Source organism: Lutra lutra, chromosome 11 (assembly GCF_902655055.1).
Source record: "Lutra lutra chromosome 11, mLutLut1.2, whole genome shotgun sequence".
In the NCBI taxonomy this organism is placed as follows: domain Eukaryota; kingdom Metazoa; phylum Chordata; class Mammalia; order Carnivora; family Mustelidae; genus Lutra; species Lutra lutra.
Window position 1 is genome coordinate 79,784,954 of NC_062288.1, and position 22,060 is coordinate 79,807,013.

Sequence of the window (22,060 nt, forward strand, 5' to 3'; positions counted from 1 at the left end):
CTGCTTTGATCATTTTCCATTCGACTTTTTGTTCATATAGAGCCTCAAACCCCTACTTTTTTCATCTCTTTAACCTTATCCTTAAATAAAGAGATCACCTGGACTCTAGAAACTCGTCTCTTCCCAGAATTCCCTGTCCTTAACAATGATTTCACGTGCTGTTGTCTTTGGCAATAAGTTACAATTTAAGTTTCGAGACTGTAAAAAGTACTTTTATTTTTAATCCTTTGCGGAGGGGAGAAAACCAATAAAACTCTTCTTCTAACCCTAGAAATCAAAGGGAATTAGAAAACAACTTGGGGGAAATTTATGTATCTGTTTTAAAAGCAGTATGTTTTTAGGGCATCCGGTTGTATCTGAAGTGACTAACAGTAAATATGCTTGAGCTCTAACTGTGTCCTAAACAAGCCTGTTCTCTGAATTACCATAATCAGCTAAATTGTGTTTTGCAAATGTCTTTGCATATATACCAGAGAAAAGTGTGTATTCCAGATAGGTAAAGACAGGATCTATTAAGACACAGTTTGGCAGCAAGCTAATGCTTAACATTTGATGACAGGGAAATCCAGAGAGGACAAATCTGCCCTGTGTGATAGTATAGACTCTATCCTGTACGCATGCGCAGATGTAATTTTACTTGGAAAGTTTGCCTCCATTCGCCAGACAAGGTTTTGGGTGAGATCACTTGGATCCCAAACTCAGCTCTCCTATCAAACCCAAGGAAACATTTGCAACAGAATATCTGCCCGAGGTAAAGAAGCTTCCATAGCCTGGTCATGTGTCCACATGGGTTCTTCAATCAAAAGCTGATTCTCTTTGTAAAGGAACGCCTATTTCTGGTTTTATCTTTTGTTCTCTGAGAGAGGTCTCTTACGGCTTTATTTTCAGTAAGAGATGGTTGTGACTGCCATGCTGTCAGCCTCTTTCATCACTGCTACCTCAGTCTTGTGCCAAATGATTTATTACACATGTCTGTGCCAAATGATTTAGTGGATGATAACTGCTCTGATGACACTAGACGGTCTCCAAGGCTTTCCAAGCCCTTCTCCCAAGTAGTCAGCAACTACTTACCTTTCTTCACCCACCCATCCCCAGCTTCTCTCACTTCAATTTCATTCATTCATTCATTCATTCAATAGTCTTCCTTAACATTTTGAAAATATACTTACATATGAATAGACACACTACTTTTTTATCAATTCAGCAGACTATCTCCTTTCCTTTTTCAAAAGAAATCCAGGTTAAGAGGCAACAGGAGGATGAAGGCAGAAAGTGTGAACATTGATGTCACCCTTGTATCTTGGTGAGCTGTCACCAAGAAGTCCCTGGTGACCTATATACAGACTGCACAGGAGAGCCCAACTGGTACCTCAAACTTTTGGTTCCACATTTTGCACTTGTTAGTGCATATGCTTTTCCTCCACCTGGAATGTTTCTGTCCTTCTCCCTGAGTCTTTCACTGTCAAAGTGTTATTCAAGGACTTTAAAAATTCATCTCTAATTCTGCTCCTTCTCCTCTGCCTTGCCAGAGTTCTATCATCAACTAACATCCTTTTCTCGTCCTCTGTAGTTCTTTAGTGAAATATGCAAATATCATTTATGCCAGGAAAGTCCACCTTGAGAAATCGAGTTTTAAGTCTTCATCTTCAAATGTTATCTGTGATTAATTTCTACCTGAAGTTTCTTTTTCAGAGGACCAGTCTATTTCTTCTCACTGTCATGTTTGGCCACATTATATCATTAAAATGTGTGTGTGTGTGTGGTGTGTGTGTGCGTGTGTTGTCAAAGTACTGTACTCAGAGTACTCTAGGTTATAGAGTAGGATGCCTGTGAAATTATGAATCAACATGAAGCAGAGACCTTCTTTAGGGCAAATTCAGAGGCATTTTTATAATTCAAAATTTTAAAATTTTTTTTGTTTTTTAATTTTTGTTGAATTTTAGGGAGTCTCCAGGTCCAACAAGGGGCTTGAACACACAACCCTGAGATTGAGAGTCACGTGCTCCACCGGCTGAGCCAGCTAGCAGCCCCTATAATTCAAAATATTTATAATGATATTTTTAGTAGGAAGTGAGCATCCAGATTTTTTTTTGCTGTTGTTTTAAAAAGAACTTGAGCAAAAAAAGAAAAGGAAAGGAAAAAGTAGGTTAATCTATATCTTCTATGTGGTAGACTTTGATTTCCATTATCTGAATGTAAGGAAAAATAAAGGACATACACACACACACACGTATATTTCATATCTGTAGGTGCTTAAGGTAGGAATAAAATGGAATATGTTCAAACAGGAACATTTAAGGGTGCCTGAGGTTTCTTCTAATTTGGTAGCAGGTCAAAAGGCCACTTCATGAAGAATATTTTTTCAGAACAAATTTTAGGGTAGCCTTAAGAAATTTAATAATGTATATCTGCTTGTACATTGCACGTACAATTCATTCCTGAAATTTCTTTTTGAGTTTTTTCACTACAAAACACTCACGCCAGAACAAACCTGGCAAATACTTTTAAATTGAAAGAAACAAAACATGAAAGTGAAAGAAACTAAAATTCACAAAATTCACACTAAAATTCACAAAAAACATTCTATATTTCATCATTTTAATTGATTTAAAAACATGTAAGCACTTTGATAGTTTTATTTTATATAGGATTTACTGGTTTTCAAAGTATATAATACAACAACAAAAAAGTGAAGCTAGCTTCTTTTTTCTTGTTCATTGAAGCTATCACATCTCATCTATCAGACCTCTAAGTAGAATTTTAAAAGTGGGGTACTCTCTCACGCCCAAGGACTATGTAATTAGCATATGAATGTGCAACGGATTGTTTGAAGTAACAATTAAGGGAACAATACATAAAGGAATTGAAGAAAGCTACCAACACCTGGGAATCCTGTATTGAATAAAGCTTTCTTAATGTAAGTAATTAAAAACCAAGGACAAATGCTCATTGTGTAGCGATAAAGCCCTACAAGGAAAGCTAAAATCTGCTGATATTTTGCTGTCATCATTTAGACCAAATCATTAAAACAAGAGCTTACTGTTTTATTTATTTCAATGGATTAGTTATTAAATGTAGGTTTTGATCTTCAAAATGCATTTGTATGACAAAAATGTCTCCTTTTAAAAAATATTTATGTTTAAAATATATAATAAATGACAATACATGTTTTCTTTCTGGCCAGTGCAAAATTTTAGAGGAAAATTTCTACTGACAGCCAGGTCAAAAAACGCTTAATCAATTCTCTATAATTTATTTGTTCAATTAATTTCTTCTGGTTAAAATCTAGGCCACTGTATTGTTTTGTTTTACTTTGTTTTTCTTGAAAGCATACATATTATAAGGGTTCCTCTTCAGGCAAAGCACCTTAAAAGAGTAACCAATAGGTCAAGATTGTCAGGGATCCTTAATATTGGGGAAGGCTCCCTAAAGTAAGAGGCAGGAGTCATCCCTTATTGCTTCCACTTGCCACTTACTAGCTGTACAAACCATTTACATTTTGGCTGCATGAATTACCTTATCTCTAGGAATTATTTTTTTGGTAGACTGGTAAAGTCTCAGTCAAATGACCTTTGGGCCCTCTCTAACATCTAATTGTCTATATTTCTTGATCATGAAGAAACACTTGCTCCCAGAATTTAACCTTAAATGATTATCTTTTTATGTGACAACTGTATTTGAAAAATAAATTATGAACCTAATACTACTTTTTAAGTAGAAAAACAAACATAGGCTTGAATATTAATAGTGATATTCATAGGGGCGCCTGGGTGGCTCAGTGGGTTAAAGCCTCTGCCTTTGGCTCAGGTCATGATCCTAGGGTCCTGGGATTGAGCCCTGCATCGGGCTCTCTGCTCAGCAGGGAGCCTGCTTCCCCTTTTCTCTCTTTGCCTGCCTCTCTGCCTACTTGTGATCTCTGTCTGTCAATAAATAAATAAAATCTTTTAAAAAAATAGTATTATTCATAACAGCCAAATAGAAGAAAAAACCCACGTATCCATCAGTTGATGAATGGACAAATAAAATGTGGTATATCCATTGTCAAAACAAAAATTTCACTGGAGAAAATTAAACAAGAGGGACGCTTTATTCAGGGTTATTGCAATGAGGAGAGAAGACAGAACCAAGTCAGAACTCAACTTTGATGAAGTAGAAGGGTAAATTTTTTGAGGGCTGTTGTTAAGCCTCCATGAAACAGTAAGGCATGATATTAGAAGGAGGTCGTAGGCCATTTGTTTGCTAATTGGCTTTAACCAAAGGAAAAATAAACTCATATCTTCATTACAGGAGATAGTTTTTGCACCTTGGAGTAAGGCACCCTACCAGAATAAAGCTCCTACCCTTTCACAGAAACTGGGAGATAAGGGTCCTATTTCCTGTCAAAGAGATGGTTCCCATGTCCTTGAGTAGTACATTTCTAGTTGTAAAACTGGCACGTGGCTATTTTAAAAAAATTTACATCTCAAAGGGTCAGAGAAGGAATTTACAATTATAAGTTTTCTAAACTAAATGCTCTGAGGAAAGGGGGACCTGGGACCTAGAGTCAGGAAGAAGCCTGTCCAAAGTTTAATCAAGCTGAAGAAAACATTAAGAGCATCTTGGTTACTGAAAGGGTCCGTAGACAAAAGGACGAGACTGATACAAGGCGAAGGTCAAGCAAAGCTTTATTTCGCGCCAAGCATCGAGAATCAAAGTGACCGGCCAGGGCCGTCTCTTGCAAAGAGGCGACCCTCCCAGTCTCACAGACTAACTTTTATAGAGTAAAAGCCATGTGGTTGAGCCTGGCCACACACAGGTGGCCAATTGAATTACATTCTGTCATAGTAGTTATTTGAACTAGCCTATCACCCTGGTCAGAATTGGCGCCCAAAAGGCAGGGCCCACATTCTTGGGTGGTTAGGGAGGTGCTTTCCTGATTGGATGTCTCCACCTGGCCCAACATGTCCTTGGCAGGTAGGGAGGTAATACGTGCGCTTTCACTGATTGGACGTTTCCACCTGGCTGGACATGTCCTTGTATCTGGGCTCCGTTATTTTTGCCCAGCCTGACATGTCCTGGTATCTGTGTTCCATTATTGGGGCTATTTGGCCGTATTTCACCAATTCTGTTTCTAAGCCCTTTCCTCTTGGGGGGAAGGGGCAGGTTCAATCTAAGTTAACTGCATAAACAACAAAATGGCTCGCTCTGGCTAAGTAGGCCCTTAACAGTTACCATACAATGGAGTACTATTAGGCAATCAGAAAGGATGAATTACTTATATATGCTACAGCATGGATGAACCTTGAAATCATTAATTGTGCTAAATTTAAGAAGCCAGTCACAAAAGGCTATATTGTGTGATCCTGTTTATATGAAATGTCTAGAATATCCAATCTGTAGAAACAAAGTAGATAGTGGTTGTCTCGAACGGTAGGACATGGGGGTGGGATTGGGGATACCTTGGGGCAGCTAAAGGTTATGGAGTTTCTCATGGGGGTGATGAAGATGTCCTAAAATTGTGGTGAAGATTGCGTAAGTCTGTGAACATACCGAAAAACATTAAATTGAGTACTTTAATGGGAGATTTGTATGATGTGTAAATTATATTTCAATAAAGCTGTTATAAAAATAAATATATGCTGTAATGTGCTATACAGGCAATAGAATATTTACCCATATTTATGAACAAAGTTTTACAACAAAAAGAAAATCCTTATTACTTAAAAGTAAGTTTTGGTTTTGAATGATCTGTAGATTCAGAATATGTATTTCTGATAGCAGATCTGCTTTCTAGCTTTTACGAAATAGTTTAGCAGTTATTTATTATCATGCTGTACTAATCAGAGAGTATAGAACATGGGTGAATGGAAAATAATTTCTGCAGTGTCCTTGGATATTTGCATTCCTGAAATTGAGAATTATCAGTACAGAGGAAAGCAACCGTGTAGCAAGAATGAGAAGAAATAGAGTTTCTTTTCCCAAATGATGAAGGAGATCATACCTATATTTAAATATAGGTATAGCATGATCTAGTTTAAAATCCTTGTATTCAAATGAAAGCTATATTGACAGAAACTCCACTTATGAATGAGTAATGTTCCACACCTTTATTTGTAAACTAGCTAGTTATTCTGCAGCGTTTTCTACAGAATGTTTTGTCAAAGTGATCAGGTTTTAAATCTAGCTCACAAAGATTTATTTTGCCACAGTGTAGCTGAACTGGAGTGGTAATTTTAGTACAGCCTGGGATTAACAGGCAGTGGCACAAAAAGGATGACGAATTTATCACATCCCAATTTCTTGAGTGTGGGTGTGGCTCCTGGCAAAATTTTGAATTATGCAGAGTAAAACTTTGGCTTCCATCCATTTTCCTTTCTGTCTCACATGCCCCATGTTCTTGATCCAGAATCACTCTCTTGGGGTCCTGAAGCATCCACTTTTATAATGCCTCCACTCCCCACTGTATTACCTCACTTGGGCATCTGGGTTCCTGTAAGAGACACAATCACCTACGCGGTTTAACACAGCCTTTCTCCCAGCCAGCATTTACACATTTAAATTCTCATTTTCTCAAAGTGGCTAATTTCACTTTTTGGCAAAAGGAAACAAGTTTTGAAAACAACCTGGTATCCTAGAAGCACTGATGGCTCAGATTTGGTTTGTAAACCTTAAAGTATCTCTAATCAACAGGATCTCAGATATTTGACTTAGGGAATGCTGTAAGAAAAATTTAGAGATAGGACAGATGACTCTTTCTGACCCATCTTTCTTTGGGATTAACCCCCTCTAGTCTGCTCCTGCTTTCCTCAGAATATTTGCTTTGTCCCCACCTCAACTTCAGGGTTTTTTAAATGTGTCCCCTAAAATTTATACTAACTATGAGAACAGGAACAACAGAGACTACAGTGATGGTGGTTGGCATTGAGAGGAGTCATTGGGAAGGGGACATGGGAGGTGGTAATTGAGGAGCATCTGTGGTATGAATGATTTGGACATCTGATGTATTTTTCATTTGGACACATATATTTTTCTACACATTGATTAATTGATTTTTCTTGGTTGTAGACTGGGCTTATGGATACTACAGACAACAAAGAAAACTTGTTGAAGAGATTGGCTGGTCCTATACAGGTAAACATTTCATATATTGAGATTCAATAGAAAATTTTATTGTTTTGGTATCTTTTTATGTGTAAAAGAGAACTTTGTAATTCAACACATCATTTTTACTTAGCTTCATGGATATTCAGTTAGATTAATTAATAAAAATATATTATAGACAAAATGATTTCTAGTAGACCTTCCATTATTAGCAAATTTGGTAGTGTAGAGCATACTGGGATCAGACACAACTGGATTTGAATCCCAAGTCAACACTGGTCTAACCCCCTTGGGAAATATACATAATCTACCTGAGGCTCAGTGTTTTCATCTGTGAAATGGAGGATTGTTCAGAGCATTAAATGAGATCAGTGAAGTTGACCTAGTGCCTTCTTATCAATACAAAGCTCTCAATCGATGTTACTTGCCATTGCTGTTATGATCACAGTAGTGGTTGTGTTCATTCATTTAACAAATACTGCTGAGATTCTTGTTCTCCACAGGGCTTCCTTCTAAGTTATTTTTGCTGAATTAATTGGAAATCAGGGTCCAAAATGATTTTTGTATGATTGCCAAACTTGGTTAAGAGCATCACGAATCTCTGACGTTGGCCTAAAATGGCTACAGTCAAGAATTAGGATAGCAGAGGAGAAGCTCTAGGCCTAATAAGAAGAGGCCGAGGCAAATCTAGATGGCCTGTGACAGGCCTGGTGACCTTATGAAACAGAGTTGGGTATTCATTAGAAATACGATTGGTCTGATGTGACGGGATTACAGGGGCTTTAACTTGAGCCTAGCCAACTTGGACTTTATTTTACAAATGAAGGGCAGCTGCACAATGGATTTAGTAGATAAGCATGCACTTCTTTTCTCTCTTTTTTAATTCTTGCTTTAAAAGTAGTGAATATTGGGGCACCTGGGTGGCTCATTTGGTTCAATGTCTAATTCTTGATTTCTGCTCAGGTCTTGATCTCAGGGTTGTGAGTTCAAACCCTATGCTGCACAGAATGCTTACTTTAAAAAAAAAAAAAAAAGGTAGTAAATATTCACTGTGGAAAATTTAGAAAATACAAGCACCAAAATAAATAAATAAATAAATAAATAAATAAAAATCACTGTTCATTCCAGGGCTATTCACTTAAAGAAAAAAGGAATATTCCTTTCAGGCCAGTTTTTATTGTATTATATTTATATCTTATATGTAGAATTATGTATCCACTCTACTCTAGAAATTATTTTGAACATTTCCTCATTTCAGTGATGATTCCTAATGGTCATAATCCTTAAGGTATGCCTAATATTCCATTGAATAAATGTTTTATTTTTGAGCATCTATATTTTTAGATATTTAAGCTACGATAAACAATGACAAATGATTGAATAGTTAGATTGTGTTATTTGCATGTTTCTTACATATTATTTTAATTTTTATTGTTTATTAGAGAATCTTTGATAGGCACTTACTAAGCAGAAAAAATAATAAATGGTTTCAACATTCTTGATACTATGGTTTAATTGCATTTTAGAGAGATTATACTAAGTCAGTGGCTGCGCCACTGAATACTAACCAGGATTTAATGATTTTCATTTTGAAAATCTTCACTAATTTGATAGGTTAAAAAATGACACTTTGTTTTAATTTGTTCTGTTTGATTATCATTGAAATGGCAAATTTTGTGTACTTTTATATATAATATAAATAATATTTATAATAAAATATAAGTGTTTTTATATATATATATCATATATACTTTGTAACTTTCTATCTGACAAGTATAACCTGTTTTGTATTTCTTTTTATCCAAAATAGAAATTCTAGTATTTTCTAGGAGTTACAGCTAATTTTTGCCCCCCAGTAACTACAAGAATCGTATTAGTTAAGACTCTGAAGGCTTGGAGTTCATGCCTAACCATGGAAGATGGCATCACAATGGCCAGCACCGTGGTTCTCCTGGAAATTAGTTGCTGTTGTCACCATCTGGGCATTATTTATGCATCTTCCATTCTCCCCAAACCTAGAACTAGAAAGTGGAGGACCTGTAGCCTAGAAAGAGGGAGGGTTAGAGTTCTCACCACCCCAAGCAAGGGCCCACATGTGGAGTCGTAGTGGCATGGGTTTTTTGGCAGCCCTGTCTCCTTGAGCCACTGGATGTGCTCCATCAGGTCAGGAGAAGACAGCAGTCTTCCCAGTGGGTTTAGGTACATGCTGTTGAGTGTATCCTATTATCTTAGAAGGAGGCCACAGGGCTCTTCCTTTTAATGGACCAGCTGTGTTTGGACATGATGCTTCTGGAGCAAACAGGATTTCATGGATGGGTTTGTGCATAAACAATGCACAATTCTTTGCTTCATCATCAAGTTCATCCTCCTACTCTAACTTGGGGCCTACTGGCTTTAAGCTCCTTTAGAGGACAGTCTAGTGATCAAAGGAATGACTCATTAAGAAGTGTCATTTGGTGGCAGGGGAGGGAGGAGAGATTGTAGGTCTCAAGAGGGGATATTCCAGAACGGAGGTGAGGGTGGAAGCTTGTCAGAATTTTAAAGAATGGATTGCTCTTCTTATACTCGTGCTTCTTGCTGGGTTGGAAGATTATCTGTTCCTAGAATATTTGAGGATCCTAGGAAGAGACTAGGAAGAGTTTCAGGTGAGGACATTTTACAACTGCTTAGCCCAAAGTGAGCATGGTTGAATTATTTTGTCTGAATTCTTAGAGTGTCAGAAAGAAAACAAATGAAAGCCATTATCCAAATGAACACATCTCTTCTAAGCAGATCACAAGAAAGCCAGACGTTGAAAATGTGGATTCTTTGCCATAAATTTAATATCTCTTTTTATTTTTTAATACAAGCCATCAAAGCTTGATAGTATTTTTTCTTTCTATACTTATTATTCCACCTAGAAAATGAAAAACCATATTAACTCCATAAAATTTCAGGATAAATTAGTTTTAAGATTCTTTTTTAATTTAATTTAATTTATTTATTTATTTTTGAAGATTTCATTTATTTCTTTGAGAGAGATGAGAGAGAGAGCACAAGCAGGGGGCTAGGGGCAGAGGGAGAGGGAGAAGCAGACTCCCTGTTGAGCAGGGAACCCAATGCAGGGCTCGATCCCAGGACCCCAGGGTCATGACTTAAGATGAAGGCAGACACTTAACCGACTAGTTTTAAGATTCCTAATTTTAAGTAATTTTATGAATGACCCAAGTAAGTTGGTTTTGACCAGATCTTCGTCCGAGATCTGTTTGTAACAGCTTATGTTTTGGGCTCTGTGTTTCTGTTCTTGCAGTATTGTTATCCCTTAAATTTGTCAGATTAGCTGCAGTCTCAGAAGGAAGGACTTACCCTTGAATGTTTGTACATGTATTATTCTATTAATAATAATTACTAAGAAAATCATAACATCTGTCTGTAAGAGAGCTCATGGCTTTATCCTAAGCCATTTAAAAATACACGGCAAATAGCCAACATTATTGAAATGGAATCATTACAGCTAAGGTTGTTTGTGTGGGATTTTGCAATTATGTGAAGAAATTATGTGCAGATCCTTTCTGGCTATTGAAGGGGCGGAGAAACAGTGGCTGGAAGGGGAGGAGAAGGTATTTACTCATTCAGTTGTGTTTTTTAACATAGGTTAAAAACAACTTTTCTATTTGGGACATATGCTGTAATTATGCTGGGAAATGACAGGGTTGGTAAATACAGCCGACTATCCCATTTTTAAAGTTATTACAGGAAGGTGAGCAAGGTTTGTTTGTCACGCTGCTATAAGAGAGTGAATTATAAATCTGGGAATGTCAGCACTAAAATCTAGTTCTTTCCGTAGTAACTACATTTAATTTAAGGATTTCAGAAAATGAATTTCCTTCTTCCTATTAACCTTAAATTTTCTGTGACAATGCCTAAAAAAAGACAGTTCAGTGAAAAAAAAAAATGAGTCATTTGGTTTTTCTTTTTCTTTTTTCTTTTTTGAAATCATGAACACATAGCCCGCAATTATATGAGATGCTAAAATTTGCCGGAGGATGGGCAAAAAGGGGGAAGGGGAGTGGGAGATACAGGCCTCCTGGTATGGATGAATAAGTCACAGGGATGAAAAGTACAGCACAGGGGATATAGTCAATGGTTTGTAATAGCATTATATGGTGAGGGATGGTAGCTACATTTGCGGTGAGCTTAGTGTAATGTACACAGTTGTCGAATCACTGTGTTGTACATCTAAAACTAAAGGAATCTTTTCTGTCAGTCATACTCAAAGGCAATGCATTTGCCTTCTGTTTGTGTTGTTAGACCTTTGTACCTTCAAGCAGTAAGATCATCTCAAATGGATGGACTTCTACCACTTCGTCCTAGAAGTAGTCACTATTAAAATATAGTCTTTAGTTCCTGGACCTTAAAAAATATTCTGTTATTTCCTCTCCAATGTACTTTAAAGCAACTTGAAATTGAAAATTTCATATTGATATATCTCAACTGTTCTTAAGCCTAGACACCTTTTAAACTATAGCTGAAGAGTTGCATTGGGTGAAAGTAGGAAAGGACCCTCAGGAGTCACTATTAGACGCTGGGCTGAATATACCAAAGTGGAGGAGGCTTTAAATACTGAATTTATTCTGTTTCCTTAAATAGACTATTCTGTCTAAATAGTATTTCCATTCCAAGAAGTATATAGACTAGAAGATACTACTTATGGAAAACAAAAGAGCCATAATATAAGGTGGTGTATAATGTGATTAGATGTTTGACATTTATTTTTGGATATAGTTAGGCTTAGTGTTTTACTTCTCTCTCTTTTTTTTTAAATTTTATTTATTTATTTGACAGACAGAGATCACAAGTAGGCAGAGAGGCAGGCAGAGAGAGATAAGGAAGCAGGCTCCCTGCTGAGCAGAGAGCCCGAGGCGGGTTCTCGATCCCAGGACCCTGGGACTATGACCTGAGCTGAAGGCAGAGGCTTTAACCCACTGAGGCACCCAGGCTCCCCTCTCTCTTTTTTAAGATTTTATTTATTTATTTGAGAGAGAGTGAAAAAGAGAGAGAGCTCGAATGCGCATGAGAGGAGGGAGGGTCAGAGGTCCAAGCAGGCTCCCCACTGAGCAGGGATTCCATCCTGGGACTCCTGGATCATGACCTGAGCCGAAGGCAGTCGCTTAACCAACTAAGCCACCCAGGCGCCCTAGTGTTTTACTTCTCTTAACCCAGAAGAAAGTAGGCCAAGTGTAACTTGAAGGAGAATTTGAATCTGTGTTGAGTAATGACTGATTTCTGGCTTGTCCAGGCCTTTCTTTACTTATAGAATCTGAAATATCTTTTTTAACATTCTATATTTTCCTCTTTGTTTCATCACTCCTTATTTTTTTTAAGATTTTTTTTTTTTTATTCATTTGAAAGAGAGAGAGAAAGATCACAAGTAACAAAGAGGCAGGCAGAGAGAGAGGGGGAGAAGCAGGCTCCTTGCTGAGCAGAGAGCCCAATGGGGGGCTCGATCCCAGGACCCTGAGACCATGACCTGAGCTGAAGGCAGAGACTTAACCCACTGAGCCATTCAAGTGCCCCTCATCACTCATTATATTAAACAGACTGTTCATGTCTCATTTCCAACTTAGGAGTGAAAAAGCGAGTTCCAGAACCCTACACATAGCATTATGTCAGTTCTGTAAAATATCGTGTATTTATACAAACACAGAAGAAAGGACTGGAAAGAAACACACCAGCCTGTTGACATGGGTGACCCCTGAAGGCCTATGGAAGGCCACTGGAGCCGGGACTATGGAAGGCCATTGGAGCCGGGAGATTTTCACATCTTACTCTATGCTTTGGATGGTGTTAGTTTTTTATAAGTTGGTCAAAACCAATGTTTTCAATGTACTTAGATTAATTTTCTGAGAAGGGCAAGGTAGCTGAACAAGAACCACAGTACTGAGTTGTAAGCAGTCAGAATGTAGGGCCTCTGCTTAGCTGCGTGGAGGTGAGAGGGTGTCACAGACCTCAAACCAGAGCACAGAATGCACTTTGCAGCAGGCTTCCTGGACATCACTAACATCCCAACAGATCAGGCTACACCATCGCTGTGTAGTTCAGTTTTCTTACCAGTAAAAAGCCTAGGACATTAGGACTACATGTAGGGCTTAATGTCCTTGTACATAAATCAAATACCTGTTTCACATTGTCAGAGGAGATCTCTTTGAGCAAGTTCACTACAAATCCAAGTGATAATGATTTGACAGGGTCTTAATTTGAGCCTAAACAGATTAAACAAGTCTGGGTGTATCTGATAATTTTCATGAGAGGATTTAGGAGTTGACTGGCTTGAATGCGTATTAGAGACAGGTATTTCCTATCATCTGTATATTTTTAAAAGTTTAACAAAGAATTTATATTCTGGGCAAACTTTCACTAGGCTAACTGTGGTAAGTAGAGCGTGCCTCACTGCAAAAATTGAATAGAGGGGCGCCTGGGTGGCTCAGTGGGTTAAGCCGCTGCCTTCGGCTCAGGTCATGATCTCGGAGTCCTGGGATCGAGTCCCGCATCGGGCTCTCTGCTCAGCAGGGAGCCTGCTTCCTCCTGTCTCTCTGCCTGCCTCTCTGCCTGCTTGTGATCTCTCTGTCAAATAAATAAATAAAATCTTTAAAAAAAAAAAAATTGAATAGAGTTCAGTTAAATGATGTAAAATTCAGAATTTATTTCTATGCAACTCTCACTTAGTATAGAATGGGAAAAAAATACACAAAGCTGCAGAATAGCATCACAATTAAATAATCATTGCTAAATTTATCTAATAGTAAAACTGTATACTCATGAGTATTTCCCAGTGAGTAAAGCTGAAATTGCCTAGATTCTCCGGTGCAGACTCTTAGCCGCACCCGCTGACAGCGTCTAGTAGAGTTGAATGCATTGGACATCATCTAGAAGCTCAGAATGAGAAAATCTGTTTCTCCTTCTCTCTGTGTGCAGACTGCTGGGTGTGTGTCTGGATGTTCGCCTTCTCTTTTCTGGACTTCTTTTGCCTCACTCTGTGTTCTCTACTCTGGAGTGCTCCAGTACATCAAACACATCTTTCAGCAAAGGAAATGGAAAAGAGAGTACTACATGGTTCCAAAAAAAAAAGTCCAAGATTAGGCTACGGTTTGTGTTGTCACACAAAGTTCATTGAAATGTTTTCAACTTTTAGGCAAAATACCATTGCAAATATTTTAAGGTGACCTTTGTCACCCTTCTATTCTATGACTCAGTAAAGGCAAAGTGCAAGGCTTACTTAAGCTTTCTTATTTTTTTTCTGTATGGTAATTCTGACTCTTTAAACCAAGGATTTTTAAAGATGAAAAATATGTAAGTGACTCATTTCTTAAATGCAGAAGGATTTTTTTTTATTAAATGAAGTATATTTTTATGACTGAAGCACAGAATTATAATCATGACCTTGAAATATATTCAGATCTGTTTAAGATTCATTGACTTTATTTCCTTTTTCCTTTGAATATATCCATATGGCTGTTTTTCTACCCTGCTACCTATGAATCCTAAGTTTCTGTTTTCACCATGAAGTGTGTTTTGTTCAGGTAAGGCACCCCTGGACTGGGCCAGGGCTGGCATGTTTCCTGGCTGGAATGCAGAGAATCTTAGAAGTCCTCTATGGCTTCTGCCATGCCAGCCTGTGAACTGTTGTAGAGTGCAAGGAGTTTCTTAACTATCACAGCATATTCATATAAAATAAAAAATATTTTATTTGACAGAAACACAGCAAGAAAGGGAACACAAGCAGAGGGAATGGGAGAAGGAAAAAGCAGGCTTCCCGCCAAGCAGGGAGCCTGATGTGGGGCTCAAACCCAGGACCCTGGGATCATGATCTGAGCCGAAGGCAGCCGCCTAACGACTGAGCCACCCAGGCACCCCTGGGACACTTTTGACAACTGCTCGGAGTCATTGCTCAAACTGTATAACCCTCAGACTCAGCGGAAAGGGAAGGGAACTTGAAGCCTATTTGGAGTTAGGGTTCAAAGAAGTGTCTGATAACCTAGGGAAGGTGGACCAGATGGATGTCAGAACCTAAAGAGAGACCATAGGGAGCCCCTGAGAGGCAGTTTTCCTGACTGGGGAGGAAACCTGGCAGCACATGCTGAGAGCAGAGCAATGTCCGGGAGAGCGGGTTCCAGGTTCCCTGTGATGCTTCTGGTTGCTTTGCTGGGCCACTCTCCACCCAGAGCCTCCCTTGCTCTTAAATGTCTTGTAGTCACTGGGCTGGGAACAGAGGCCTAGCAACTCCATTGCAGGCTCCTTCTCAAAGAGCTTGAAATGAGAAGAGGAGAACCCTGGGGGTTCCCAGGCAGACACATGGGGTTGATCAGCAAGGTGCAGGCATCCAGTCCAGTCAAGTGCCTGCCATGGCCAGGATGGTGACTGATGGTCTGGAGCAAGGAGCAGCAACCTTGGACTTAAAATCAGATTCTGATCTACATGGGCCAAACTTTATTCCCTTAGCGAATGCTATTCAGATCTCTAATTTAACAGAATAACTTGTGATGACGAATGGAGAAAGAGGAGACTGTACCCCGGCTGAGGACACCAAGCACGACTGGACTTTCTAGATGACTTTCTGATGAGTTTCCCCCAGCGATGAGCTCTACAAAGTCTTGAGTTCTGGGCCATTATCTTAATGAGTATCTAAAGTGCCAATTTGCTACATGTTCTCCTCCCAGATGAAAACCACTGCATTTATTTCTGATTATAAGAATAATACATGATCTGGGGCCCCTGGGTGGCTAAGTGTGTCCTGGAATCGAGCCCTGCATCTGGCTCTCTGCTCAGCAGGGAGCCTGCTTCCCTCCCCCTTTCTCTGCCTGCCTTTCTGCCTACTTGTGATCTCTGTCTGTCAAATAAATAAATAAAATCTTTAAAAAAAAAAAGAATAATACATGGTCATTTAAGGAAATATCATATGTATGTAATTTATATAAAAATACACATTGACTTATACATAAATATTTAAAATACATGAATATGTATACATATATATTCACAAACATAAATATAATGTCAATATAACAAATATACATATAAATATTTTCAAATGTATTTGTGTGAATATATTACACATACAAATATTTTAATTTAGGTAAATATAGATTTTAGATAGATAGGTAGCTGGAATTTCATCCTTCAGAGATAACTGCTATTAATGTCTTCTGTTGGGGGAATACAGTTAAAAACAAAATCCCCCAACCCATAAATTTCTTTTTGAAGATAGTAGAGAAAGAAAACAGTTTTATTATTGAATAAGCATTAAACCAGAATGTGATACTCGTTAAGACAGTCCACTAAGAGATTGCAGAAACAAAAGGCATCTCACCCCCTTATATAGCCCAACCAGATACAACCCATTATATATATGTTTTCCAGATAAACAATGACTATTCTTCAAGAAGAGACTTGACAGCAACTTTGGTCACACATAGTTCATCCTAACCTAATTTTACCTGGTAATTGGAATGGCTACATGGGTTAGTTTACTGGCTTTCTCTGGAGGAAAAGCAAACTTCATATTTTTATGATAGCAGGTAGCTTTGCAACTTGGAACAAGGCGCCCACCAAAATTAGACTCCTACCTTTCCAAAGAAACTAGGAGATTGGGGTGTTATCTTCCTTCACGTTTACACTTCACCAAAGATGGCTCCCCAGTCCTTGAGAAAGACATTCCTGGATCATAAAGCTGACAAAAGACATATCAAGTTTTCAGAAGGATTTATATATATTTTAAGGAGAGGCTAAAGTACTTCTTACAGTGATAATTTTCTAAAGTAAAATGCTCTAGGAAAAAGAAGGGGAGAAATCTCTTCCTGATATTCCACAAGGAGAATTGTCTCTAATTTTTAGTCCTTTCTAATTTTATCTATTTGTCCTTCCTAATTTTATCCTTTCTGACATTATATGGCTTACTATATGTACTGCTCCGTGACCTGCTTTTATCTCAATAATAGTTTGTGATTATCTTTCTGGTATTGTAACCAAGTCTAAGTAACTAAGTGTAGGAGAAACAGAGAACGAGGCTCCAACTAGAGCATAGCTTTATTTTCTTCAGTGTATCTCTATTCCTAAAGCAGACCTCATATGTAAGTGCCCAGTAAAAAGTAGTTTTTACCCAGATTTGTTCAGTCTCACTGGGACACAGAATTAGTTGTACCTGGGAGGAACTGTGATTAGTAATAACATAATTTTAGGGAACCAACCCAAATCTTTCTTGCAATAGATAGGGAAACACAAAAAATAAATATCATGGTGTGAGGTCAGAGAAAGTTCTAGTATATGAGAAATAGCTACTGGAAAACAGGAAAGGCTGTACTTTAAAGCCCTCTGCTACCTGGAAATAGAAGCAATAAACAGAGCCACCCAGAATCAGCATCAGAGCAAATTCAAAAAGTTGGCATGTACCCAATTAGATCTCTAAACTGGGAATTACTAATCTAGCTTTTTTTATAAAGTGTGTTTCCTGACCTCTCATATTTCACGAGTATCCCTATAAAAGAAGAGCTGCTTGCAGCGATTTTTTATAGGTATAGTTTTTCATTTTCAAAACCCCAGAAGTTTGTTCTAGAAGATCAGTTACATTTATGGATATAGTGCACTCCCATATATCCTTGAGAAGATTTTTAGGTTCAGTTAAACTGTGTTAGAATGTGAAGGAGTCTGTTTCTTTATCACTTCTCTGACTTGCCTCCTACCTGAATGTGACTCTATATTCTTCAGTAAAGGAAAATTTAAAGTTTTGAGGTCATTTCTTTTATCTAATACTGAGATCATAACATGAGCCAAAAACTGTGCCAGTCTCTGGGGATGCCGTGAAGAATGAACAGTCACAAGCATGCCCAACAACAATGATTACAAAGGATGATAAATGCCTAGTGGTAGATTGTGGTGACACAAGGTCTAGGAACGCCTACATAGCTTAAGAGGTTCAGGGATGGGGCGCCTGGGTGACTCAGTGGGTTAAAGCCTCTGCCTTCGGCTCAGGTCATGATCCCAGGGTCCTGGGATCGAACCCCACATCGGGCTCTCTGCTCAACAGGGAGCCTGCTTCCCCCCTCTCTGCCTGCCTCTGCCTACTTGTGATCTCTGTCTGTCAAATAAATAAATAAAATCTTAAAAAAAAAAAAAAAAGAGGTTCAGGGACAGCTTCCCAAAGAAAGGTATTCGAAATTGAGATAAAGTGTGAGGGGGCTCTAACCCAACATGGGTGAAAGATTATTCCAGGTAAAGGGGCAGCTTTGCTAACCTGTGAGGTGAGGGAAAAATATGTAAACTTCTTCCTGCCTTTAGACAAAAAACTAGGGGTGTGATGAGACAAAATTCTTAGAACTAATCCTGACTTAGCTCAGGTATCCTTGAGCTAAGGATATCCTAAGGATAAGCTAAGGTATCCTTGTCCTATCCAAAATTCTGGGTAATAAAATATACACCATATTTTGAATGAGGATGACTTAAATTTTTAGTTATTGACTTATTTGCGTTAAGGGATATTAGACGGGATTTTACAACAACATTTTAGTTAATAAACCAAAGAAGAGGAACTAGTGAGAGAGACCAAAAAAGGTGGGTATGAGGAAGGGGAGACTTTTCAGAATCCAAGTGGGAGTTTCAAGCAGACAAGACTAATCAGCATCATCACATGACTCCACAGGGAGTTCTCAGTGAAATAAAGGTTGTAGAACTGACCACATTGTAAGGAAGCAGGTTTCACTGGGGATTCTTTTGCTAGTGTGTCTGATGAAGGACACACTCTAGGGCTGGACTGTCTGAATGCTTGGCTTCAAATCTGGACTCCATAGATTTTCCCTCCTGTCAGTTTCCCCATCTGTAAAAAGAAATAATAATAGTACCCACCTCAAAACACGCAGCGATGATTAAATGAGGTAGTATATACAAAACACTTAAAACAGTGCTGGCACATATGAAGGGATCAATAAAGGTTTGAAAGTCAGACGAATCTTCTATAGTATCAGAAACTTATTTGATACCAGGTTTATATCCATCACACTGTTACCTTTCTTAGGTATAGTTGTGATGACATTACTCTCCTTTTAAAATCCCTTCCATTGATTCCCCGTCATTCATACAGAATGAAAAATGGACTCTTTAGTGTAGCTTATAGTGGCTCTTATGATCTGGTTCCAGCCCACACGTCCATCCCCCATAATCTCCTTACCCTTTGCCTGTTGCTATACCAGGCTTTTCTTTACTTTTTTTTTTTAATTTAATTTTTTTTCAGTGATCCAAGATTCATTGTTTATGCACCACACCCAACGCTCCATGCAATACGTGCCCTCCTTTATACCCACCACCAAGCTCACCCAACCCCTCACCCCCATCCCCTCCAAAACCCTTAGTTTGTATCTCAGAGTCCACAGTCTCTCATGGTTCGTCTCCCCCTCCGATTTCCCCCAACTCAGTTCTCCTCTCCATCTCCCAACGTCCTCCATGTTATTCCTTATGCTCCACAAGTAAGTGAAACCATATGATACTTGACTCTCTCTGCTTGACTTATTTCACTCAGCACAATCTCCTCCAGTCCCGTCCATGTTGATACAAAAGTTGAGTGTTCATCCTTTCTGATGGAGGCATAATACTCCATAGTATATATGGACCATATCTTCTTTATCCAAAAGCAGGTCTCTCTAATTGTTCTTCCCTGTTTTGCCTGAATAACAAACCTCTGTTACCTCCTTCAGGATGTGAAGCCTTCCTGATTACTCTGGCCCCCAGGGCTGGTGGGGATCCATCACTTTTGTGAACTATCCCTGTGCCATCCTCTTAAGTACCTAACACAGGATCATGGGCAGTCAGTATTTATGGCATGAATGAACAAAGCTGAGAAGACAGAGTTTGCGTTTTGCAAGTGTAGAAACAGAGAAATGAAGTCTCTTGCCCAGAAGCACCAAGTGAGCAGAAAACTTGACACTTGAACCTGGGTCTTGGTTCCCAGCGCTCTTTCCTGAGAAGCCCGTGGGCGCATTTCATTCCTTTGTTTCAGGGATATGGCTGATAACATAAGCACGACGCTGTTAGAGTTTTGAACTTTTGTGTAGATATTAAAAAATGTTGGCCCCAGAGCCATTGTGTTTGATATGGTCTTTTTTTTGTTTTTTTTTTTTGTGTGTGTGTGCGTGTGTGTGTCTTTTCAAGGAATTGTGTCACTCTTCAAAGAATGTTTGAAGAGCAGCTACTCCTGAAAAGTGAGAGCATGTTATTTCATCTCTTTGCTCGTCCATATCTTCTAGCCTGTCTATACCAAACGTGTGTTTGTTTTATAATCTAGCTGAAGAAAAAAGAGCTTAAATGTCTAATTAATATAACATAAATCTATTTGAATTAATTTTTATTCTATGAGGGTTAACAAGTTGGTTTGCACTACAGGAAGTCTTCTCACCCTTCGTATTTCCTCACTCTGTAAAGGTCTAATGGTTTATGTATCCAAGGGGCCTATATATCTATGTGACCATAGTAGGTGAACTTCTTTGTCTTCTTTACATTATCAGTAATATCAGAAATACTGTGTTAGTCATCTGTACCCTGAAAGGGAAGATAAATTATAATTCATGTGGAAATAGATGATATTGCCTTAGAAAAATGGTCATACGATTGTACATTTGCATTTCCCCTGGACTTCACCTTGCCAGGGTTCCACAGAGGGTGCTTAAAGGATCACACGACTTGAGTTTCTTCTCTGTTATGGCACATAATTTTCATTTCACAATCTGGAATCATTATTCCCGTTCAGTGAGAATCGATTTCTCATAGTTGACTGTCTGAATCCCTGCCAGCTTGGTCCCATTTTCTACATCATTTACCAGAAAGTATAGTTTTTTTTTGTTTTGTTTTTTAAGTCAGAACAATTATACAGGTAACCTGTAGCCTTGATATGCCCTCCAAATTCTCTTCAGAGCTGTTGCCCACCCCTAGAGCTCAAATTCTTCTCCCAATTGATCTGCAATGTTGCTGACCTGTAGATCAAAGTATTCCCCACCCCAGTGCACCATTTTCTAAGTGAGTCTCAATGGACATGAAAGAGCTCATTCTCTTTTGAAAGGAGAACAGTTCAGTTCGTCTTTAGAGAACAGCCTCCATTGTTTCCTTTTAGCAGAATAATTACATCTCTAATTTCTGTAGCGATAATGAAGAAAGAACACATCCCAGTTTGGGATGTGTTTATGCGGCTTCAGAGTAGATGAGAAGAGAAGGTTCTGTGACTTTTAAGTATGATCTTTTACCCCCCAAAATGTGCACGTTTCAGGAAATTACAATAAGTCTCCTACTCCTTCCATTTATGGTGATTGCTTCTTTATGTTTAAGCATGAGAAAGAAGGCTGGATTTAAAATAAAATCTAAGCCCTATTGACGTGTTTTTATGCCATCAACATTTTTAAAAGTAAATTGAGTAGAAAATTAAGTTCTGGCATATTGTGCAAATTCCTCTAATGTATCTGGCCTTTGTTTAATCATTTATGAGTTATCACCGCAAGAGGGTTATATAGATTAGATACCACAGAGATCTAAGGAACTATATTTATTTGATCCTAATTAATATTTGGCCTTAAGTAGATAATCACACCGCTTTCCAATTTCCTAATGTTAAGCAATTAAACAGCAAGCAGCTGTTGGCCAGACAAATGTTAAACTTTGCCAGATATATGCAAGTTTTTCACCACATCTGGACTATAGTAGGATTAATTACAAGACATGTTGAAAATGCACATACCTTAGATTGTATGTTCTAGATAATCATTGAAAAATTATGATTCCCGGTGTTAAGATTCGTGCTAAGTTATCACAGATCGTTCTTTAGTGCATGTTTGCTCACAGTATATGTACATACGTCAAGTAAAAATAACTTTTGTAACAATAAAGTGCTGGATTAGTAAGGAATTCTATTTTCTTCATTGGAGTGTTTCTAAGCCTTTACATTTTGCTCCTTTGAAAATGAAATCACCAA

General features: G+C 38.3%; 1 protein-coding gene across 4 annotated transcripts in view; it reads left to right on the top strand.

Annotated features, from left to right (window-relative positions):
• PTPRZ1 (protein tyrosine phosphatase receptor type Z1) overlaps window positions 1-22,060 on the top strand; it is a 180,976-nt gene that overhangs the window by 52,932 nt on the left and 105,984 nt on the right. For all 4 annotated transcript variants that reach the window (XM_047695500.1, XM_047695501.1, XM_047695503.1 and 1 more), the window contains exon 2: window positions 7,045-7,110. In XM_047695500.1, the coding sequence (XP_047551456.1) occupies window positions 7,045-7,110 (66 nt within the window). The remainder of the gene's footprint in view (window positions 1-7,044; window positions 7,111-22,060) is intronic.